The sequence below is a fragment of the Urocitellus parryii genome, chromosome 5 (assembly GCF_045843805.1).
Source record: "Urocitellus parryii isolate mUroPar1 chromosome 5, mUroPar1.hap1, whole genome shotgun sequence".
NCBI lineage: Eukaryota > Metazoa > Chordata > Mammalia > Rodentia > Sciuridae > Urocitellus > Urocitellus parryii.
Window position 1 is genome coordinate 458,736 of NC_135535.1, and position 24,122 is coordinate 482,857.

The 24,122-nt window shown below is 56.0% G+C and overlaps 1 protein-coding gene across 1 annotated transcript in view; it reads right to left on the minus strand.

The window, feature by feature from the left end:
* Positions 1-1,000: 1,000 nt before the first annotated feature.
* Ppp6r2 (protein phosphatase 6 regulatory subunit 2) overlaps positions 1,001-24,122 on the minus strand; it is a 95,296-nt gene continuing 72,174 nt past the window's right edge. Inside the window, exons 6-24 of the mRNA XM_077799273.1 lie at positions 23,563-23,628; positions 22,221-22,333; positions 21,759-21,872; positions 19,167-19,293; positions 17,898-18,054; positions 13,007-13,221; positions 10,886-10,950; positions 9,777-9,892; positions 8,251-8,336; positions 7,676-7,756; positions 7,222-7,319; positions 7,030-7,087; positions 6,663-6,787; positions 6,307-6,470; positions 5,266-5,422; positions 5,081-5,169; positions 4,049-4,223; positions 2,013-2,267; positions 1,001-1,927 (exon numbers count right to left, since the gene is read on the minus strand). Of these exons, the coding sequence (XP_077655399.1) occupies positions 1,879-1,927; positions 2,013-2,267; positions 4,049-4,223; positions 5,081-5,169; positions 5,266-5,422; positions 6,307-6,470; positions 6,663-6,787; positions 7,030-7,087; positions 7,222-7,319; positions 7,676-7,756; positions 8,251-8,336; positions 9,777-9,892; positions 10,886-10,950; positions 13,007-13,221; positions 17,898-18,054; positions 19,167-19,293; positions 21,759-21,872; positions 22,221-22,333; positions 23,563-23,628 (2,310 nt within the window). The 3' untranslated portion in view covers positions 1,001-1,878. The remainder of the gene's footprint in view (positions 1,928-2,012; positions 2,268-4,048; positions 4,224-5,080; positions 5,170-5,265; positions 5,423-6,306; positions 6,471-6,662; positions 6,788-7,029; positions 7,088-7,221; positions 7,320-7,675; positions 7,757-8,250; positions 8,337-9,776; positions 9,893-10,885; positions 10,951-13,006; positions 13,222-17,897; positions 18,055-19,166; positions 19,294-21,758; positions 21,873-22,220; positions 22,334-23,562; positions 23,629-24,122) is intronic.

The following is a 24,122-nucleotide window of genomic DNA, read 5'->3' on the forward strand; positions in this document are numbered from 1 at the left end:
TGAGCCTTTCTTGGTGCTGGGCCCACTCACCTCAGGGTCCATGGTCCTGGGAGCAGATCTGGTCTTGGGAGGGTGGCTTAATCAGGACCTTCCTTGATGTGTGGACCCTGATCCCTGAGGCCTCAGGAGTGGGCCTGGGGCTGGCATCCCAGAGGGAAGGCCCCTGTCCCTATCTTAGCAGCCCTGGGACCAAGGTTAGCAACAGGGAGGCTGGGTCCTATACAGTGGGTGTGGGTCTGTGGGAGGGACAGGGGAGAGTGGGCTCCCGGGAGTTGAAGGTCCTCAGGCAGTAGGGAAGGGGAACCAGCAGGCAGAGTGAGGGCTGGGGCCCACAGGGACCTTGGGGTCTCAGTTCTTGGGGCTCTTGCTGCCAACGCCCACCCTGCCTGGGGGGTTATTCTCCAGTTGACCAAGTCCCATCAGGACCAGGTTTACCACGGGACCACTGGGGCCCAAGATGGGCAGAAGGGGGTGGACGTTGCAAAGGCTGAGGCAACATTTGAGTGGCCACTGTGTTGAGTGATGGTCTCAGGTGGTGGCGACTGTGGCCTGATCCGAGGGCTGGTGGTGTGAGACCGGCCTGTGACTCGAGTGCTCATGGAGCTCACCTCTTATCAGGGAGCTGGAGCCACAGCACGGGGTGGAGGCACTCAGGATCTCAGGACTCAGAGGGTGAGGGGCTGAGGCACTGCTGGGAGAGAGCTTTGGGCCTGGAGCTGGTGGGTCCCTCTGGCTGAGCAGAGGTGGAGTCGGGGACTCCCAAACGAGGGCAGGTTGGGGGGCGGGGGAGGTGCTGGCATGGTCTGCCCACCTGTTGGGGGTTGAAGGAGGTTGAAGTGTGTGACTTAAGCTTCAGATAAAGCTCTTAATTTCTTGGGGAGAGGGCTTAGTAGATTCTGTGGTGTAAAACTCCACCACTGGGTGTGGCCTGTCCCCCACCCTCATCTTACAAGGGGCCCCCACTCCAGGCTTGCAGCTTAACCACACACACATTGGCGTGTCAGTAAGAATGACATGACTTTTATTGGGGTCAGGGGCTTGGGGTGCCCTGTCAGATGATCAGAACATTAAAAAATAATTCAATGTAAAATAACCTTTCAGAACCCTCCAGGACCACAGTGCAGTCCACTCACCAAGCCCTCATACCCTGCTGTGCCCATTCTACATGCCTGAGGTCAGTTCTTGCCAGGCACCGCCCACCCCCCACCCCCAGGGTGCTGGCCTGCCCTGCTGGCCCCAGGGGACAACCCCACCAGGCCCAGAGGGTCTTTTTTTTTTTTTTTTTTTTTTTAAGGCAGTCAAAAGTTGTAGCCTGGTTAGATGCCTGATGCCAGCTCCTAGGGCCATCAGGCAGCAGCAGTCTTGGAACCTGACCCACGTTTGTGGAGGTCAGGCCTTCCCAGCTCAGGCCCTCACCTCTGCCCTGAGCCAGGAGAGACCCTGTGTTGGAGCTGGATACAAAGTGCAAAAAAACTCCACTCTTCCTGCGTGCGTTAAAAAGGATCGGTGAAAAGAGCCTTGGCGTCCACCCCTCCTGCCCTTCCAAGTCCTTGTGGCACGTCAGGGTCTTGCCCCCAACCCCAGCTCCTGCAGGCAGCGATCATGTCTGAGACCTTATTGCTGTGCTGGGGCCTGGACCTGGGGGACGGCCAGTGTGTCCTGTCCTCCAGCAGGGCCCGAGAGACTCTGGGTCAGGCAGGGGAGACACCAGCTGGGTTGTCCGACTGGTTCCAACTGCCAGCTTTACCAGTGCAGCATTTATTTTAAAATTAAATTAAATTAAATTTTTAAAAAAGGAGAACAAATTGCATCACCAGGTAGTTTTCTTGATTAAGGATGCAGCCTGACCAGGGTGAACCACGGCCAGTGGCAGCAGCGTTACACAGGACCATTTAAGGCAGCTCCTTCTGGTGGGGCGTCAGTCTTCCTGCAGAGATGGGGGCAGGGCTGGAGGTACTTGGGGCCTGCAGAGCCTGTCCTTCCCCACCCTGTGCCATGCCCCACCTTCTCACCTGTCTTTTGTTGCTGTCCCCATGGTGGCCACTGTGGCTGGGGCTGCTGTGGGGACCACCATGATGGGCCCTCCTGGGGGCACTGACACAGCCACTGCAGGAGAGACCACTGGGGCAGCCATGGGAGGACTTGCTTTGTCGAGTACTGTGGCCGCCACAGTGGCCTTGGGAGGTGTGGCCACAGTTGGGGTGGAGGTTGCTTCTGAGGGCACGAGGCTGGCAGGCCCCAACGGTGTGCTGTCGGCACACTTGGCTCTGTGGCAGGCAGATGGGCTCCAGTTATGGGTGCCCCCTCCACTCACCAGTGCTGCCCAACTTCATGCACCCAAGGATCAGCAGGGTGGACCTCTCTAGAAAGTGGCCTGGGATCATGGCCCTCAGCCCCCTCCCACTCCTGTCCTCAGTTGGGTGGCCCAGCCAGTCAGCTCTGATGCCCTGTTTCCAAATAGTGATCTCCACCCTCCTTCAAGCAGCACTCGGACCTGCTGATTATTAAGTGTCTTGTTTCCCAGAGCCCTGGATGCCTCTGCTACATGATTTTAACTACAAACTTACACTGGGCTGGGGGTGGGGCAAGGGAACCACCCCAGGGCAGGAGGAGAAAGGGTCCTGCTGGGCTTTGAGGAAACCTAGGGGAGGTCTAACAGCCCCTCAAGGTCTGGGCAGGCCTCCTGCAGGCTCAGGGCATGGGGCATCTGACCCAGGGAGGGGCACTGGTGGGGTGGGGGAAGCTCCCCTCCTGCAGTAGTACAGCTGGATGGTAACCTCTGTGCAGATGGCCACAGGAAAGGGCTGACTGCACAGGACACCTGCATTCCACAGCAGATTTAAGTGCTTTTTAAGAAAGCATTTAGGAAAAGAACAAAAATTTTAAGAATTTCAGTGATTGATTTAAAACTTTTAAGAAGGAATGAAAGTCAGGCTTTCCTGTGCCTTGCTGCAAGGCCCCAGAGGGCAGGGTATGGGCCAGGGGTTCTGTGAGCCTTGGCTTACAGTACACTCAGCTAGGGAGTGAGCTGTAAGCACAGAGCTACAGGGCTGATGGGATGGCTGGGGGAAACATCCCAAGCCTACCACCACAGGAGTCCCAGCCACTAGGAAGCAGCGGGGCGGGCAGGGTGGGACAGGCTGGGATCCAGGGCCTAATGTCCAGGCACGCTGGTGAGGTGCTTGGGGCAGTCAAGCCACAACAAGAAGAACCAAGTAGCTCACTGGTGCCACTGCCATCGATGCCAAGTTTTCCACCCAGGTGCAGAGCATCATGAGTCTGCATCTTGTCCCCTCCTGTGGGATCTAACCCCAGGGTCATCCCTGCCTTGACCTTTGCACAGAGGTGGCCCATTTCCAGCTTCCCACAGTTCCTTATGCTCACACACCCCCAAACCTCTGCCCAAAGGCCAGCAGGGGCTGTTGGCTGGTGGATTCCAATAACCTTGTGAGGGCAAATGCCTGGGGCTGGGCTTGCTGGAGGGGGCCAATGGGCTGCTGGCCTCTTTGCAAAAAGGTCATCCTTGTCCCTTTCCTCCAGGGAGGGCTGACCTGCCAGCACCTCCCAGTCAGGGCTCCACCACCCCAAGTGCAGTCCTGAGATGGCCCACGTTACTGAGCATCCATGCCCCCCAACTGAGGCGGGCATGCATCCAGGAGTCCACACAGGATGGTCCAGGAGTGGGCAGCAGGCAAGGTCTGATTGCAGACACATTTGCCTGCAGCAAGTTAAAAACTGCATGTCTCCCTCCTGCCTCCCTCGATCTGAAACAACCGGAGTATTCTCTGCAACTGAGGTTTCTGGGACATCCAGGCCCTGTCTTAACCATACAGCAAATGGACTCTGTAAGAGAGAGAAAGAGGTCCCCTGCCCTCTGTCCAGCCTCCATGTCAATGCTGGGTGCTGCTCCCCTACAGCCGGCCCCTTGGCCTGCCCCCGCGCTCGCTCCCAGGGGAGCCAACAGCTGGAAACCAAGAAGCCTGGTGACCATCCTGGAAGCCATGCAGTGAGCACCAAGGCCCAGGCAGACCTGCCGTCCCCTGCACACCTGCCAACAGCAGCTGCCTCTGTCCTGGGTGGCAGGAATCCCTCTCGGCCTGGGCCTGTGCTCACAGCTCCCATGGTGCCAGCCACCTTCTGCTTGTTGTCCTCACCATCAGAGGTCACCAGGGGGGCCTTCCCAGTGACACACACGTTCCAGGCACAAGGGGAGGCAGGACCAGCTGCAAAGCAAGGAGGCTGCTGTGACCATGAGGCTGGGGCCACAAGGCTCACTGGGCACACGTGGCAGAGGCATCTGGCGTGGCCCCAGTGCTTTACCCGTACGTGTGTGTCCTGCAAAGGTCTGTGTGCCCCCAGGTGGACTGTCCCCCACCCTCTAAGTCAGGGTGGATGTGAGACTCAGTTGGTTCTGCCACCATGTCATTCAAGCCTGCACACAGGACAGAAGTACCAGGCAGTGCCTGCCTCTGCCTGAAGTTCTCAGGCATCTTCTCGGGGAGCTTTTGGGTTTATCCTACCAGAGGAGGAAGGAATGGGGGCCAAGGCCTCAGATCAGGCCTCAGGTTGTCTTCCTGCCCTGGCCTAGCCACATGCTGCTTCATGCCAGGACCCCAAAGTTGCTGCCTAAGGTGCACATCTGGATCATGCAGACTGTACAGATCTGGATGTGGGGGAAGCCCAGGGGCCTCACTGCTCCAGCAGGGGCTGTCCACTGGTGGATTCCAATGACCTTGTGAGGGCAAATGCATGGGGCTGAGCTTGCTGGAGGGGCCAGTGGGCTGCTGGCCTCCTTGCAAAGAGGACATCCTTATCCCTTTACTCCAGAGAGGGCTGCTCGTTGTCCTCACCATCAGAGGTCACCAGGGGGCCTTCCCGGTGACACACACGTTCCAGGCACAAGGGGAGGCAAGTACCTCCATGTGCACATGGCAGTGTTGACCCCACAAGTTTATCACCACTGAGATAGGGCCTTGGCCACTGCCTCCCACTGCCCCACAGTGAGGCCGCCCTGGCTCAGCCTGGGGCTACATGATGTCAGGCCTCCACAGGAGCCTGGGGTGCTGCTGATTCTACTCACAGGATGTCCCTGGGTCTGGGCTCTGGCCTGCCTCCACATGGCTATGGTCCACATCTACAGGACTGCTGCACCTGGGCCCTGACTCGGAGCTGCAAATGAAGACAGGCTGAGTCCTTGAGGTCAGCCACACCCTGACCTCCAAAGGCAGTTCTTGGCATGACCCCACACTCTGATGTGTTCATTACCAGCAGAAAGGCTGGAAGTCGGTGAACTTGGCCCAGCCCTTCTCCTCTGGAGTGGAGGTGCTGGCCGCCCACACACTGGAACCCACGTCCTTCACAGCTCTGGGGGCTGGGGTCGTCGGGTTCCCTGGCTCATCAAACACTGCTGTCCATGCAGCACCTGCTGGAGAGAGTCACAGTGTGGTCAGACACAGGCAGGCCTGGTGTGCTGTGGGCCAAGGCAGTCCATGTCTGCACCAGGGGCTCCCCAGGGTTTGGAAGGACAGAGGTGCTCCCAGGAAGGAGACCCTAACCCTGAGTCTTCCCTGCCTGAGGCACATGAGGAAACAGTACTCAGCAGACCCAGGGACCCGGGAGGGACTCTCCACCAGAGAGCAGCTGGCCTCAGGCCCTGGGACACCCCTATGCCTACTGATATAGTTCTCAGCAGGGCACCTGGAGGACCCTCCAGGGGACCTGAAGGGTGCATGGAGGTGACATGGTTGCTCCCATGCTCCATCCACTGTCCCAACCCAGGTCAAGACTCAGCGAGGCGTGGCAGGAGCAGGGTACCACTGCCCTATCCCTGGCCTTGGCACAGTGCCTTCTTATCCTGGGTATCCCTGCCTTCAGCCCACTGCCCTTGCTTTTAGTATCCTCAGCTAAGGGGCCAGCACCACCCGACAAGAGTCCTGAGCACCTTGGCAGTGTCCCGGGGGCAGAGGTGAGCAGAGGTCCTGAGAGGCGTGTGGGGTTGTGCCACTGAATGTTTCTGAGGGAGTGATGGGGCTGTGTCCAGACACTGTCCAGACTGCTGGGGAGGACCTTTCCCAACAGACTGGGTGGACACCAGCCCTGCAGATGTGGTCATATGAGCATGACAGAGGGGAAGGCGAGACCACCCAGGCTGTGCAGCATGAGCCAGCCCTCACCCAGGACAGCAGGGAAACAGCATGAGTGCATGTGCAGCCGGGAACGTACGGGCTGCGGGCTGTGATGTGCATGCCACACACACGAGCCACACCTGTTCCCAACGCCCTATCCCTGGTGGGCCCCCTGTGCTACCTTCTGAGGCGCTCTCCGAGGGGGGACCTCCGTTCTGTGCGGGGGGCAGGAGGATGCCTGCCCTAGGCGCGGTCCTGTCTGCCTCGGAACCCGCCTTTCTGTCCTGGCCTCCACGCTCCAGGGCGTTCTTTGAGCAGTGTTCTGAGGTGTGGGGGCCCCCAAACCTGGTGGGGGTGACATGGCGTAGTCAGAGAGCTGGTAAATGAGCTCAGGCTGCCCAGCAGGAGCCTGTGTGGCTCCAGTCTCAGAGCCTTCCCGGCCCACCTCCCGACCCCAAACTCTGTGAGAAAGGACAGTGTCCAGCGCAGGCTCACATGCCTGCCCTCATCTTGTGAAGGGCCTGGGGGGCTGGGCACCTGGCTCTGGACACCACCCGGGCAGTGCAGCGAGTCTCCTCATCCTCCCAGATGTCCTCCTCCTCATCGTCATCAAAAGGCTGGATGCGGTCACTACAGCAGGCTTCAAACAGAGCTGCGCTGGGCTGCAGGACAGAACAGAGACCAAGCTCTGTGCGCCCGGGGAAGCCTTGGCCCCACCTGGCTCCCAGAGGGCTGTCTCACAGGATAGGGGAGCTCTATTCTGGGCTTTATCGAGGGGATCCTCTTTGTCCTGACACAGAGTCACCCACAGCCTCATCCACCCAACACGGGGACTGAGCACAGCCTAAGCTGTCTAGCAGTACTCAGCAGGGCTGCCCACCAAGCCCAGCAGCCCGTCACTCACGCTGTCCTCGTCGGCATCAATGCTGAAGTTGATCTCTGCAATCCTGTCAAATGGGGCGCTGCAAGACAAGGGGCACTCTCAGCACCTCTGCCACTGGCGTTGGTCCAGTGGGCCTGGGTGCCTGCAGGGTGGGGGGCGGACAAGCCATAGGGAGCGGAAATCGCGCCCACCCACATGCAAGGCCAGGCTCACTTGATGTTGTCATCCTGGTCTGCAAACTCCTCATCATTGAAGCCAAACTGATCCACAAAGTTGGCGGTCATCTGTTGGATCTGATACTCAGAGAAGGCCTGGGAGGAGGAGAGGCCACTGAGGAGCAGGCCTCGCCTTGGAGGCTGCTCCTTGGAACCAGAGCAGCCTGGAGCTCAGGAGCCTCTGGCAAAAGCAGGCAGTGCCTCTGGCTGTCTGGGCTCGAGCTGTCCAGAGTCGTCTTGGCCTCGCGCTTCACTCAGGTTCGGCGCCCCCCAGCGGTTGCACCAAACCGATGGGCCTTTGGGGTGCCCCAGACCCACCTCTCCCCCACACGTGCTTGGGGATGAGCCGCCACAACCCTTTACTATGAGGTGCCATCAGGGACTAAGCGCTACCACGGGCACGGGCTCTGGGAAGGGCCCGGCAGGGTGCAGAGTGCTGGCCATGCCCTCACCTGCTGAAGGGACAGCTCGTTAGGGAAAGCACCCTCAACGTCCTCGTCCTCACTCGAGGAGTGAAGGTGGTGAGCGCTCACCTAAAACACAGGCCAGACGGGGTGGGCAAGTGAGCTGCCCGGGCGCCCCAGACCCCGCCCAGCCCAGCCAGGGTCCAGCCTGGCACTTGTCTGCTTTCTGGGCCTAGGAGGCTGTGCTGTGAGGGAAGACCAGAGGAGGCTGAGGCCCAGGGCTGCCCAGCTCCTGTGCACTCGTGCACAGCGTGCTCCAGCACAAGGAACCCTTCCAGAGGAGCCTCCGCTCCTGACATGGGAGGGAGGCCTCAGAGGTCAACACAGAAGCCCTGAGGAGCCAGCCTGGTGTGGCAGGGGCGGAGCCTGTGTCACAGACAGCAGGCCAGACACCAGGCCACATGCTCATGGTCACACATGGGCACATGCATGTGAGACGAGCAGCTGGGAGCATGTGGCCCAGGTGCAGTGCTGTCCTGGCACCTCCCCCTGCTGCAGGGCAGAGCACCAGGACATCTGTCCCCAGCTGTGGCTGTGCGGCAGCAGCAGCCTGGGCTTCTCACCAGGTCCACGGTGTTCCTGCGGTTGGTCTCCGTCAGCGTCTCCTCTACAAAGCTTTCCCAGCGTCCACGGCAATCTGCAGGGAGCCCTGTAGGGAGAGTGCTGCCTGGTGAGTCCCTGGAACTGTGTGAACAGCGCCAGCACCCAGGTCCAGGACAGCAGGGGCACCCTGGTCCAGGGAGGGATGGGCCGTGCTTCTCTGGCCAGCCCTTGAGAGCTCAAAGCTGGCCTGGGAGGAGGCCAACAGAGCTGTGTGTGGTGTGCGGTCCTGCAGGGCCACGGGCCCAGTGAGCATGGGATGCAGGAACCTCAGCAGGGCAGCCGTCACTTTCGGCTGGGAGCCGGCTGGCTGGAGCCTGAGCACACAAACCCTGAGTGGGGTCTGAGAAGGCACGTCTTGGTCTGTACCCCTCCTGGGCTCTGCTCAGCAGTGTCCTACAGGCCTGTATGAGAGTGTTTTCTCCTTGGGAGGTGGAAGCCCCAGGCATTCATGATCTGAAGACAGTGAGGAATGACAGGCCCAGAGTTTCTCCTCTGCCCCCATCTCCCTTCGTGGCCCCATCCTGGGGAGTGCCTGTCAACACCAAGCCACACCCCATTTGTTTCGCCCTACAGTTGCAGGGGGATCTCCCCAGGCTTGCTGGCCCCTCCCGAGGACCACATATATTCGTCCCATGCTACGGTGGGCCAGCAGGCTCAACCTCACCAGAGGCTACTGCAGTATGATTGAAAGACTACCCCCTCTGGTCCTGGGGGGCAGGGAGCACCACCTGAGCTTTCTCACCTCACACCTTCCCAGGAGGCCAGTCAGGAAGGCAATACCTCCTTGGCCACCTGTGCTGGGCACACCTAACTCATCTACCTATTATGCCCACGCCCAGTCCTACAGTCCTCCCCAGGACAACCAGACCTCCCAGACTCCTGCCAGCAATTCAGGGTGCTGATTGGAGCTGATGCCCCTCCATGCACATGCCATTCCTGGGCATCTCCAGAGCCACCTCCTAAGCATGCCTCAAGGAAAGTGGGCACATCCCAGTCAACTTTGCTGGGCCCCCTCTCAATGCCCCACCCGGGCTCTCAGTTGTGCCCTCAGGCCAGATGACAAGAGTCCACTGCTGATCTGCCACCCCTACGGGGCTGAGGCTCCTGCAGGCTCAGTCCCCACTGCCTGCTTCTAGGGAACAGGATGCCACCTGGTCCTCTCCCCTGAGACTCAGGCTTGGAAGCCCTCCAAGCCCGCAGGACCCGAGCAGAGCTGGAACATGGACAGGAGGTCAGTCGGCAGGGCTCTGACGGCACGTGAGCTCCCAGGTCTGAGGACCAATACTGACCGAGCCGAGTGTCCTGACCTCTGCTCAGGAGCTGACAGGCCTCCACAGAGTCTGACCAGAGTGGACTCCTGGGCCCACTCGAGGGAGAACACCGTGAGGAGCTAAGAAGACAAAGGTGGTGGCACCACCCATTCTGTATCAGTGCAGATGCCACCTGCTGGGGACAGAGGGCAGAGGGTGGCAGGTGACAGGCTCACCTCGGATGACCTCACTGATGTGGGTCTGCACAGGCCCCCGCTCCAGGTTCTGCACCACTGCATTGGCGATGCGCGTGAGGTGGCCCATGTTCCCACGCCTCATGCCACCTGCTGCCCTGAAAGTGACAGGGACAGTCAGGGTGGCCCCCCAGCGCTGGCCTTGCATGACTCATCACTGGGAGTCCAGCAACAAGGATCTTTTGGAGCTCATCTCCAATGTCACCTCTATCCCAGTCCTCACATCCCCTAGGGTCAGTCCAGGTTGGCCTCCAGGGCATCTGCCTGGCCTGCCCAGTGCCTGGAAGCATCCTCACCTCCAGGACACTGGTGTGGAGAGAACCTGCCACGCCCAGCAGGCCCATCCCATCTCACCACCAGGAGGAGCTGGTGAGACAGACCCTGCTCATTTGGGGCATGAAGACCAGCAGGAAGACCCTAGTGTGGGTCAAGGCCCCCAGAGGCCAGCCGAGCAGGAGCTGAGGTACTGGTGGCCACAGAGCTCAATGGGGCACATGGCTCTGCGAATGCTGCTGCTGCTGGCCTGGGCAGGACCTCCACACCACGCTGACCACACGGCCCTGGCTGGCCCACACGCAGGTGTAGACCCCTCGCAACTCCCACGAGCCCCATCCCACACTGCCCAGAGCACACCTGTACCAGCAGGACAAGGAATGTAGGGGTGGCCGTGGGCCCTGGACAACATGCAGGTCATTGCTGCCTGAACTGAAGGAAGACGTGGTTAAGCCAAGATTCTGGTTAGAAATGTGTCCCTGGGTGTGAGTGCCAACAGAGTGCCTGGGCGCTGGGGAGGGTGAGGAGTGGACAAGGGCACGAGTGCACAGAGTCTGGGCAGGGCACAGAAGCTGCAGAGATCCGGGGGCCTGGCTGCCACTTTGCCTGCCCCTTCCTGCCACCTGCCACCTCCCTGTGTCCTCCTTTCCAGGCTGCCCTAATGGCTATTTGCCCAGAAGCAAGATCCCTTCCAGGACAGCAGTAGACACAGGGCCATGACACACCCCCTCAACAGCCCGCACCAGGCCTGGAGCTGCCTGCACCCCAGGGAGCTGTGGCTCTGCGCCCCAACCTCCAGGCAGGCCCAGGACGCTTACTGTGCATGGTCATTGGCTTCCCAGGCCTCCAGGATCCTCTGCACCAGGCAGCACTTCTGGAACAGCTGGGGAGGCAGAGGGCAGGCACGTGAGTGGGGGCCTGCAGGGATGCACAGCCCCCTCCCCCCGGTGCTGCAGGCAGCAACAAGACCTGTGGCTGGACACCTCACAGTCCTAACTTCTGTGGTCCCCGCCCAACTGCAGAGGCAGGCGCTGCCCCAGGGTCTCAAGACCACCCCCCCAAGATCAGCAAGAGAAAGGCTGCTCTGGTGCCCTCTGCCTGCCCTCCCATGGGCCTCCCCTGCTGCTCCAGTCCCTTCACTCTGCCCATGGCGCCCTCCCTTCTGCTTCCCAGGGTGCAGGAGGAGTGCCTGCATCTCAGCAGGGCCTCACCCTGGGCCAGGCCTCCTGACCTGGGGCTCCCCTGTCGGCCTCATGGCTACTGGACATTCCACCCACCAGGCAGCTCTCCTCACTGGAACTGCCTGCCCACTGGCTGTTTATCCAATGGGCCATCAGCTATAGGCCAGACTGGACCCTGGGGTCCAGGGCTGGCCCCCGGCAGCCCTGCTCAAGCCCACCATCTGTGAAGCTTGGTGAGAGACCCAAGGCCCCTTCCCAAGCCTCTGCAGTGTGGCCCAGGGAGCCCACCCTCACCTCCTGAGCAGGTCCTAGTGGGGACCTCTCTAGGCTCCCAAGGCCAGTTGGCTTCCTTCCTCCCTCCCTCCCTCCATGGCAAGCTCAGACCAAGGCTCCTCTTTGCCAGGGGTGATTCTGGATGCTGAGAACAGAAAGAGGAGGAGACAGACTGCCCCAGGCCCTGAGCCCCAGGGAAGCTGTGTGGGGAGGGGGATTCTGTGGGGAGGGGGATCCTGTGGGGAGCGGGACTCTGTGGGGAGGGGGATCCTGTGGGGAGGGGGAGTCTGTGGGGAGGGGGAGTCTGTGGGGAGGGGGATCCTGTGGGGAGGGGGAGTCTGTGGGAGGGGGAGCCTGTGGGGAGGGGGATCCTGTGGGGAGGGGGAGCCTGTGGGGAGGGGGAGTCTGTGGGGAGGGGGAGTCTGTGGGGAGGGGGATCCTGTGGGGAGGGGGATCCTGTGGGGAGGGGGATCCTGGGGGAGGGGGATCCTGTGGGGAGGGGGAGTCTGTGGGGAGGGGGAGTCTGTGGGGAGGGGGAGTCTGTGGGGAGGGGGAGTCTGTGGGAGGGGGAGCCTGTGGGGAGGGGGATCCTGTGGGGAGGGGGAGCCTGTGGGGAGGGGGAGTCTGTGGGGAGGGGGAGTCTGTGGGGAGGGGGATCCTGTGGGGAGGGGGATCCTGTGGGGAGGGGGATCCTGGGGGAGGGGGAGTCTGTGGGGAGGGGGATCCTGGGGGAGGGGGAGCCTGTGGGGAGGGGGAGTCTGTGGGGAGGGGGAGCCTGTGGGGAGGGGGAGCCTGTGGGAGGGGGAGTCTGTGGGGAGGGGGATCCTGTGGGGAGGGGGAGCCTGTGGGGAGGGGGAGCCTGTGGGGAGGGGAGTCTGTGGGGAGGGGGAGCCTGTGGGGAGGGGATCCTGTGGGGAGGGGGATCCTGTGGGGAGGGGGAGCCTGTGGGGAGGGGGAGTCTGTGGGGAGGGGGAGCCTGTGGAGAGGGGATCCTGTGGGGAGGGGAGTCTGTGGGGAGGGGGAGCCCGTGGGGGAGGGGAGCCCGTGGGGGAGGGAGCCGTGGGGGAGGGGAGCCCATGGGGGAGGGCAGCCAGCAGGCTGAACTTGACCACAGGCCTTTCCGGGAGAAGCTAGCACTTGCAGTGTCCTCTTCATTCTGGTCACAGACATGCTGCACTTACACAGGTGGCTCTGCTTCTTGGTGACCTCCCTAGGACCACAGCCCAATGGCAGCAAGAGCACGGTGCAAATGCTGCCTTCCCTTGGCTGCCCCTCACTTTCTCTGTTCCCAGTTCTGTGACTCGGAAACCGAGATGTTTCATCACACATCACTGTCCCTGGGGTCAAGGAGGGTGGCATCTCCTGACTACAAGGGGTTTAGGAACCAATGCAGGATAGTCTGGCAGAGGCACCCCACCATGCTGGCACCCACCATCTGGGTAGGGCTCAGCCTGTACTGACAAGCAGGATGCTGGCAGGACTTACATGGGTCACCATTGTGTTCTCGGGGAGTTTGGCGATGGGCTGGTGGGTCTCCAGGCTCCTGTTCCCGTTCCCGCTCCCCTGGGGTGGCTCCACCCTGCTCTGGGATCCATGGGCTTCTGCCCTCTCCTCCGGGGCAGCGTGGGAGAGAATAGCAGCTATGCATAGCTCCACTTGGAAGTGCAAAAAGTTATTCCAGGTGTACTTAAAAACAAGTCCTGAGTAAAACAGAGGACAGAGGAGAGTTCTTAGATCCTCTCTGCACAGCTGAGGTAAAGGGAATCCTCCCAACCTTGGCTCCTGACTTCATGTGCTCTTGCTTCTCTCAATAACTCTGTGAGGAGCTGTCTTGGCCCTTTGCCTCTCCTGCCTAGGATTGTGTGAGTCCCATTGATCTCTGCTCTTACCCAAATAACTGTCTTCTTTCCATTGTGAGTTTATTATTTTGTCTTTTAAAATTTTTTTAGTTGCATATGGACACGTTGCCTTTATTTATTTTTAAATATTTATTTTTTAGTTGTAGGTGGACACAATATCTTTATTTTTATGTGGTGCTGAGGATCAAACCCAGTGTCTCACACATGCTAGGCAAGTGCTCTACCACTGAGCCACAATCACAGTCACTATTTTGTACTTTTTAGAGGCTTAGCTCATTCATTTCCAGTCTTTCCCAGTGTAAGTCTTTGTAAGTTCCTTGCAAAATCTATCTTTACATTTTAAAAATTTCTTTTAGGGGCTGGGGATGTGGCTCAAGCGGTAGCGCGCTCGCCTGGCATGCGTGCGGCCCGGGTTCAATCCTCAGCACCACATACCAACAAAGATGTTGTGTCCGCCGAGAACTAAAAAATAAATATTAAAAATTCTCTCTCTCTCTCTCTCTCTCTCTCTCTCTCTCTCCTCTCTCATCTCTCTTTAAAAAAAAAAATTTCTTTTATAGTTGTGGACGGACAGAATGCCTTCACTTTATTTATTTTCAGGTGATGCTGAGGATCAAACCCAGTGTCTCACACATGTTAGGAAAGTGCTCTGCCACTAAGCTACAGCCCCAGCCCCCTATTATTTTTATTATTTCTCAGATCTAAGAATGTAAAACTTGGGCTGGGGCTGTAGCTCAGTGGCAGAGCGCTTGCCTAGCAAGCAGAAGGCACTGGGTTTGATCCTCAGCACCACATGAAAACAAATAAGATGGAGGTATTGTGTCCATCTACAACTAAAAACAAGAATGTGGAAATTTTCTTTATGATTCTGTCTTTGGCCCATGAGTCCCTGGAAGCATGCTGAGCTCCCAGGAGAAGCTGCATGAATCTCTCTCCCACCAACTGGACTGAAGCCCACGTCCCCATGCCTTAAGGCAGGAGGTTCTGACTTCCTTGAGGTGTCCCTGGGGGACAGAGGACCCTGAGGGAAGCTGCCTTCCCATGTCCCCATCCCATCTCCCACACACAGTGCTGAGTCAGCCCGAGGGCCTCTCTTCTGCCACCACTGCACCTCACACAGGCCACAGTAGCCTGTCTCAGCACAGAGGAGGAGGGCGCTGGTGGGGAGAAGGCTGGGTGCAAGTTGTGTTCCAGCCTGAGTGCAGCCCTTTTTCACAGCTGGTGAGGTAGCTGGAGAAGGAGGAAGGAGGCACCACAACCCCCCACCCCCCACCCCAATCTCATAGAAGCACAACCCAGGCCTCGGCTTTACCTTCTTTGCTAGGGTGACCTTGAGCCACCTCAGTGGTGCCTGGCCATGTCGCTTCATCTGCGACAGGAACTCAGACCCCAGGGTGGGCCAGGCAGGCCCACATGCAGCTTCATGCAGCTTCTCCTGGGAGCTCAGCATGCTTCCAGGGATTCATCAGCACTATGTAAAAATAATTCTACCACAATTTAAGGTGGTAGAATTGTGGTGAATTCTACCACAATTTAAGAATTAGCACCAATCCTTAAACTCTTCAAACACTGAAGAGAAGGGAACACTTTCCAATTAGTTCTATGGCTGCCCCTTACTTTCTCTGTTTCCAGACAAGGACACGAAAAGAAAACAATAATATTCCTTATGAATACTGATGCAAGTAATAGCAAACTGAATTAACATTATATTAAAAGAATTAGACACCACCACAAAGCAGGACTCATTCCTGGAATGCAAGGGTGTCTCAACACATGGAAATCAGTATGATATTACAGAATGAGAGCAAAAACCAAATGAGCATCTCAATGCATAAAAAAAGAGTATTTGAAAAAATTCAAACCATTCTTAATTTAAAAAACTCAATAAACCAAGCATAGAAGGAAACTTCCTTAACATAATAAAGGTATCTACAAAAAAACGCACAGCTGACATCATACCCAGTGCTGAAAGATGGAAAGCTTCCCTAGATCAGGAAAGAGACAAGGAGACCCACTCTCACCCTCCACTCAAACCCAGTGTTGCAAGTTTTGGCCAGAGCAATTTGGCAAGAAAAGGAAATAGAAGGCATCCAAAATTGGAAAAGGTAGTAAAATGACCTCTGTTCCCAAGTGCATATATAACACATATAACTTTACTTTGTTTATTTTATGTGGTGCTGAGGATTGAAGTCGGTGCCTCACATATGTTAGGCGAGTGCTCTACCACTGAGCCACAAGCCACAGCCCCTCAAGTGGCATGATCTTATAAGTAGAAAACTCTATAAAGATTCCACAGAAACTATAAGAACAAACAGATTCAGCCAAGTTGTAGAATTCAAAATCACACAAACCACTTCATTTCTGTACAGCAATGAGGCAAAGAAAATCACTTCATGTACAACAGCATCAAAAAGAATAAAATTCTTAAGAATAAATTAACCCAATGACAGGAAACACTGAAAACTGCACTGTAGTACACTGAAAACTTCAAAACACTGCTAGAAGAATTTAAAGAAGACCTATTTATTATTTCTATATTCTAAAAATTTACTTACAGCACTGGGGATGGAACCCAGTGCCTTGTACATGCTAGGCAAGCGCTCTACCATTGAGCTACCCCCAGCCCCAAAGAAAGACCTGTTCAAATCAATGAAAGAGCAACTGTGTTCATGGACTGGATGAGTTAATACTGTTGAAAAGACAGCACTATCCAAAGTGATCTACAGATTCAATGCAAGCACTCTAAAACTACCAATAGCAATTTTTTGAGAAATAAAAAAATATTGCAACTCAAGGTACCTAGAAATAGCCAAAACAATCCTGAGAAAAGAACCAATCCATAGGATGTACACTTTCCAATTTCAAAACTTATTCCAAATCTACAATCATCAAGAGTGAGGCCCTAGAGTGAGGACAGAGATTCAGACCAATTAACAGAACACAGAGCCCAGACGCTGGCCTACGTGCAGTCAGTCCACTCTCAACAAGGTTTCCAAGACCAAGGTTCCAAGTCCTGATCAATGGGATAAGGACAGTTTTTCCAACAAACAGTGCCAGGAAAACTGGATATCCACGTGGTAAAAAATGAAGTTGGAACCTACCTTATCCCATATGCCACAATTAATTCAAAATGGGTCAAAAATCTAACTCTTTGAAGAAAACTTAGAAGAAAATTTCTATAACACTGGATTTGGATATGACACCAAAAGCCCAGATTACAAAAGAAAAAAAAAGTAAATTGGATTTTTTTCAAAATGTAAAATTTTTGTGTGTTACCACTAAGAGAGTAAAGGAATTGGGTGTGGTGGCACATAACTGTGATCCCAGCCACTCAGGTGGCTGAGACAGGCCAACGGCAAGGTCGAGGCCAGCCTGTGCAGGGCCCTGGGACTTGGAACCACACCTCTTCAGCAGGCCTTTGCTCAGGCACTGAGCAACTCACTGAGATCCTGTCTCTAGATTAAATACAAAATAGGGTTGGAGATGTGGTCAGTGGTCAAGTGCCCTGAGTTTGATCCCTGGTACCCAAATTAAAAAAAAAAATGGAGAAAATATTTGAAAATCATGTCTGATAAAGGATTAATATCCAGAATATATATTCAACTACAAAAAAGGAGAATCACCCAATTAAACAATGGATGACAGAGAAAGGTGTTGTGGTGCACACCTGTAGTCACAACGACTCAGGAGGTCAAGGCAGGAGGACTGTGATTCCAAGACCAGCCTGGGCAATTCAGCAAGACCATCTCAAAAATAAAATAAAAGGACTGGGGATGTAACTAGGGGCAGAATGTTCCTGATTCAACCCCAATACCACATGTACACAAATGGATAAAGTGAAAATAAAAGAAAGACAAAGTGAAAATTATTTTAAAGAATGGAAAAGGAAGGTGGGACTTGAATCAACTCCGCTGACTCTGACCAGGATGTGTCACCACAGCGACCAACAGCTGAATTCTGAGGTGGGCTGGGGGAAGCCCTGGTCCTGGGACTGAGTCTGCAGGAGATCTCTAGGGTCCAGGCCCAGGGTGGGCCAGGCAGGCCCACAGCACCCATTTGGTCAGCGCCCTCCCCAGTCAGCACCCCCAGGGGCTCTGCAGCAGCACTTGGCTGCCACTGCCTGTCCCCCCTCCTTAGACACCCGTGGCACCCCACAGTCCACCTTCTCCTCACAAGAAGAAGAGCGTCTCTTCTGGGACATCTTCTAAGAGCTACCATCATGGTCCTGTTTGGTCAAGTCAGAGTATGAGAAGGGAGATGAAGGGACTGGACGCCTGCCCCTGCCATCGGGCAGGTCCATGTGGATGGCGGCTCCCCATGGGCCTGAGGTGGAGGCACATCCCTGCTGCTCAGGAGCTCCACTATGGGCTGGGTCAAGGAACCAGCACCTCTTCAGCAGGACTCCTGCCCTGATGGACCCCACTCTGCTGCCCCCAACCCATCGGCAGGTCCAGCGGCGGGGGACACAGGCACGCACAGGCAGGCAGGCAGGCAGGCAGGCAGGCAGAGGAGCCCACTCACCAACAGCAGGTCCATGGTGCTGAGCCGGCAGAGCTCCTGGTGGATGCTGGGCGTGTCCGTGTGCAGCAGAGCGGCCACAAGGCGTGCCCCATGCAGGCGGGCACTGCCCAGGGGCTCCTCCAGGACGCCGACAGTGGTTAGGATCGCCTTCTTCTGTGGATACAGGGCACCACCAGTCAGAGCCTAGTTTTTGTTTTTGTGCTAGGGATGAACCCGAGACCTCTCACACACGCTAGTAAGCAATCTGCCACTGAGCTACACTCCAGCCCTTCTTTAAAAACCAAAAACATGTTCTTAAAATCTCGAGGCAAGTTTCTCAAAGTTGCTCAGGCTTGTCTCCAACTTGCACCCTCCTGCCTCAGCCTCTGAAGCAGCTGGGATTACAGGTGCATGCCACCTAGTCCCGAGATAGCCGGCCACCAGCATGGCTCCTGCCGGCTTCCTTTGGGTCACATGCCAACTGCTCAAAGGCCGGGGCCACTGCTCCAGGATAGGAAAGAGTAAGGTGTGTGTGTGTGTGTGTGTGTAGGGCCCCTCTGGGGAAGAGCCCACCACTCCTCCAGGCCCATGAAGAGTAAGCAAGGGCTATCGATGGCCGAGCAGCCCAGGGACTCTCATCTGCCAAGACAAGTGGCATAAGTCAGGGTGTCTGAGAGATGTTCAAGACAGGGTGGCAGCTGCAGCCCCATCAGGACGCCTTGCCGTGAATGCCCATGGGTTCGCTGGGGCCACAGCCTCAGGTGCCGACCAAGACACCTGCGAACACTCTCAGAGGAGACCAGGTAGCAGAGCTGCGGGTATTTTGGATGCCCCAGGAAGCCCACGGTGTGCACTGTTGACTTGGCTGAGGAAACGGAACCCCTGCCTCTGCCAAGCTTCCTTCAAGTAGGTGAGGAAGGGGAGTCACAGGCAGGCCAGGGAGGGTGCTGAGGAGGAGCACTAGGGAAGGGACGGTCGCAGGGCAGGGAGGCAATGGCTGAGGCTGAGGCAGTGAGTGAACAAGGGCTCCCCACAACCTGCGGAACCCCCAACCTGGGGGCTCCTGGCAGGAGGAGGTTGTGAGCTCTCCCGCTCTGGGGGCCTCCCTGGAGGTGGCAGGGCATCCAGAGGTGGGGCCAGGCCTTTGGAAAGCCTGTGTCGGGACCTGCCTGGCGAGGTCTGGGGCGAGGTCTGGGGGGGCACTGTGACAACGCTCACTCTGCTGCTGCCTGTCCCCGTCACTGGGGCCTCTCCTGCATGTCCCCCAGCAGCCGCACACACTGTACCTTTGGCGGGTGGAGCAGCAGCTGGTGGAAGTCCTTCAGGCGAGGCTCGATGCCATGCAGGACACTGCTGCTGACAGCATGTGGCCTTTCCAGTCCCTGAGAAAAGGAGTCCACCAAGCCCTCTGTCCTGTGGGTGAGGACAGCAGATGGAGCCTCACCGACACCCGTGCCCTGTGCACAGCGACCCAGCCCAGCCATGTTCCGCTCACCCTCTGTCCCCAAAGAGCTTTGTAATTCTCCCAAAAAGAAATCTCAAGAGTTGACCATCAAGACTTCCAGTCAAGATGTCTGACTGGTCCAAAGTGAAGACGAAGGCACCTGGGCCCTCAAGAAATGCTAGGTGACAGCCATGAGATGGAGCTAGGGAGGAAGTACGGGATGCACGGCACTGCTGCCCCTCGACTAGCCATACTGTCTCTTTTCTTCTCCAAGCAAATTTCTAAGGTATTTATCTAAATACCTTTTCTGATGATAAAAGAAATACTTGATCACTACAGAAAAAAAACTAAATGCATAAAGTATAAAAGCAGAGAGGTGGCTGGCTCTTCTGTGAGCCTGATTTTATATCATCCCCTCCCATCAGATGCAGGGCTGGGCTCAGCCCTCCAAGGAGGCCCAGGATTCCTGGATTTGTGAAGATAAATCAATACTCCTACTGTCTTAAGTTGAGAAAACTCTTATAATATCCTAAATTTTGATTTTAGGTAATAAACTAACAACTTCATAGTTAAGAGGTATTGAGGGAGAGACTGCAAAAATCTCACTACAAAGATTAACCAATTTCTTTTTATTTTCCTGTTTTTTTTGCTACCAGGGATTTTGCTACTGAACCACATCCCCAGCCCCCCTTTTTTAAAAAAAAAAACAAACTTTATTTTACGTGGTGCTGAGGATCAAACCCAGTGCCTCATACATGCCAGGCAAGCGCTCTGCCTCTGAACCACGACTCCCACCCCCCCCAAGCCCTTTTTTTATACTTTATTCAGAAACAGGGTCTCACTGAGTTGCTTAGGGCCTTGCTACGTTGCTGAGGCAGGCTTTGAACTCACGACCCTCCCGAGCTGCTGGGAGTATGGGTGTGCACCACCATGCTGGCTCTCCCTTTCTTTTTAAAAAGGCATAGGCTATCAGTGCCAGGATTAATACAGCTCTTCCCAACATGTGGGACTAAGAAAAAAGCAGCTGGGCCGGGGCGCGGCTCAGTGGTAGAGCGCTTGCCTAGCATTTGTGAGGCAGAGGGTTCAATCCTCAGCACCACATAAAAATAAATAAATAAATCTACTAAAAACAAAGCAAAACAAAAGAGCAGTCACTTTGGGAGAGCAGACCATGTGCCAGAGCAGAGCAGGGAGAGTGTCCCAAGACCCAGGTCCACGGACGGTGCTCAGGGGCAGGGGGAGTCCAAGCGGGGTCGTGCCCAGGAACACCAGCACCTGCTGAGCTTCCTGAGGCTGACAAGCTCTCATCTGAGGCTCACAGGGCATCCAAAGATGGTCTCCTCTGCCTGGGTGGCTCTGACAGTACCTGGTCTGCTGGGTCCCCTGTGCTCCAAAGAAGTTTCACACACCTCCTGAAATTTCTACCCAGAGTCCTAGAAAGGTTTCAAGCACCCAAAGGGACTCAACCTTTCACCTAAACTTGCTCTGCTGCCTCCCATCTTGAGCTGGCATTCTCCTGCCCCTGCCTCACCAGGCTTCCAGCAGCTATACTTGAAGACTGTGTGGTGGCCTCCCTCCCCAGAGTCACAGCACAGGGGGGCCTCCACGCAAGTGCCACCTGTCCCCACTCACCCCAGGACAACCCTTGCTGTGAGGGATTGACTCTGATACATGGGGCCTCTCGGGGAAAGCTCCCTGACCAGCAGGCTCCACCATCAGCCCATGCCGACTTCTCCTGGAGGACCCCAGGGCCCAAGCTCGCCTGCCTACTGTACTTGGCATAACACAGCGCTTCTGTACACAAGCTGAGCTCCGGGGCCAAACTGGGAGTAGTGAAGGAGGAGAGGCCATGCTTCTGTTATGTTTGTCTCCTAGGGCTCTTGTGCTAGCAACATGGTAGGTGCTGAACGTACCTGGTAAATGAAAGAGGTGCAGGACAGCCCCTGAAATCAAGTGTCTGGTTTAACAGATGGCAGACAGATTAGCTGCTGTGTTCATGGGGTTTAGGAAACAAAGACAAATAGAGTCTCCCTGCCCTGGTATGGCAGGTAAATATAAACAAGCAGCTGTGTGTCAGAGTGGAAGCCCCGTGGCAGGTAACACACACACACACACACACACACACACATGCACGCACCCACATGAGCTGTGGGAACTTGTCAGAACAGTCCTGGGAAAACCACATCTATTCCATACACCTCTGCAAACTGGTGGCAGTGTGTGCCTTCCAGCTGCAGGGGACATGCCTGATGGTCAGGGTCAAAGAGGACTTGGCCACAGATGTGAAGTTGACCTTTTTGACCAGGGGCCTCTATCCACACTTTCACTTGTGTAGGCAAAAGTTCACAAAACACAAACAGCACAGTGTGACCACTCTGGTCAGCCACAGTGGTCACATGGGAGAGCACACACCACTTCTGGGGGAGAGGCTCACCCTGCCCGCCTGGGCTCCAACAGGGCGAGCAGCACCTGTGTCCCACTGACCAGGCAGCTCTCGGTCTGCTCTCCATCAAACATGTTCTTCAGCAGCTGCTCCACACAGTCCTGCCTGTTGGACACACACGAGATCACTGGCTGTCAGAGCAGGAACAGACACTGCAAGGACACTTCCCTCCCCGAGAGCTCCCACCTCACCCTGACCCAGCAGGGGCCTCACTCTGGCACCGCTCAGAGGAGACAGTGTGCTCCCTGATCTGGTCGCAGAGGTACACGTACCCAAGGCTTGCATAGTGCCCCTGCCCGCTGGCTCCAGCACTCCTTGGGCCCTCCTCCCTGGGCTTTGAGCCTGAGGTGCTGCATCTGAGCAGGTGGCAGCGTTCCTGGTGTTCAGAGTGGGCCCCAAGACATCCCCACAGCTCAGAGCGAGGCCCTCCACACCAGGCCCACCAGCACTCACGATTCCAATGTTGTGAGGAGGGGATCTGGTTCCAGAGCCTCTGGTAGCTGACTGCTCTGGTCTCTGCCCAGCCTGACAATGTCACAGAGTGCCTGAGAAGCATTTGACTGCCTCTGAAAAGACAGGGAAGCAGTCCTCAGCCTAGGACAGCTGCCAGAAACCAGCCCCTGGCCCACTACAGGCAACCCTGATGAGTCAGGCCTTCTCTGAGCCAGGTTTTTGCAAAGACTCACAGACTGTCTGCTGTGCCCACTGTCAAGATGTAGATCTGGTTAGACTAGGATTTTAGCTGTGCTGAGCCACCCCAGAAATTAAACACAAGCCCCAGATGGGCAAATATGCTACACAGATGTCCTTCTACAGCTTTGAACCCTGTTCTGCAATATGCTGAATATATGATGATGTTGATGGTTTTGTATTTTAAGTTTAATGAGCCCCCAACCATACCCTCCTGGAACTTATGCCCTTGTAAATCTGTCTCCTTGAGTGTGGACTGGACCTGGTCACTCAAGCCTAAAGAGAATGCAGCCAGATGAGGGCTGCTCCTGCTGAGATGAGCTAGCCCCTCAGCACGAGCCCCTGTGGCACAGAGCTGAGGGAAGGACAAGGAGCTGAATGCAACCAAGTCCCTCAGACTCTAGACCTGGACCCTGGCGTGGAGCCCCGAGGCAATGTCAGTCTTGTGTGATACCCTGAGCACAGAAGCCACCAGGCGTGGCCAGATCCCTAGCTGCACAAACTAACACTGCTAGAGACAAAAAGTACTTTTGTAGGGGCTGGGCTATGGCTCAGTGATGGGCACTTGCCTCACACATGTGAGGTACTGGGTTTGATCCTCAGCACTGCATAAAAATATGTAAGTACTGTACCAACTACAACTAAAAAAAATTTAAAGACTACTTTTGCATCACAATTCAGCTTCATATTTGTCATTCAGCCACAGATAACACTATTCTGTTAAAATTGTTTTTTATAATATATATACATGTATTAGTTTTATTTTTTTCAGAGAACTTAGGACTGGGACAGTTAGACCTCCTTAGTCTCTCTGAAATCATGTGCTTTTTTTTTTTTCCTTTTTTTCAGTGCTCCTAATCAAACCCAGAGCCTCATGAATACAAGGCAAGGGCTCTGCCACTGAATTATACTTCTAACAATGTTATATATTGATTTTCAGTAAACAAAACACTGCCTAGACATCAGCACTGATTAAAGGAAGGGAAGTATCTCATTGGTCCTCATCAGAGGAATGGAGTGGCCTGCCAGCTCCAGAGTGGCTGCAGGTGCTCCAACAGCCAGGTGCAGGGGCCTTCCTGAGAGAAGCTGGTTCAGAGTCACTCACGTCTTCATCCTGATGCGGATGGATCAGTTCTACAAGTCTCTGGATGATTTTTTCTTCATTAAGCCACTGAAAGGGAAAAATGCCTGTGAACCGCTCTGCTTACATCTAATTAAATGAAAGGAAGGTCCCCAGTGCAGTAAAAACCCAAATACCAGGTTACCTGGGATAGAGACTCTGACGGACACCCTGTTCCCCAGACCCAGGAAGAACCCAAAGAACACCATGCCTCAACTCTGGGTGCACCACCATCTGTCTGTCTTAAGGCCAGCGTGTAGACACCCAGAATGAGTGGAGCCCTGGAGCCCAGCAAGACATGAAGCCTGAAAAGCACTGGGCCTTGCTGCTGGGGTCAGGACAAGCAGCGACGCTGTGGTGACCGCGGGGGTGCAGTGAGGGCGGGCAGTGGGCTGGGTGGCGGTGCGGGCACAGTGCGGCTGGGGCACCTATCCCTCCCCTGCCCTTGGCACCGTGTGCCTCAGTCTCCTTGTCTGGAGATGGGATGCTGCCCCTGCAGGGTTGCTCTGCAAACTGAGTGAAGAGACCCGTGGGGGACGGTGGCA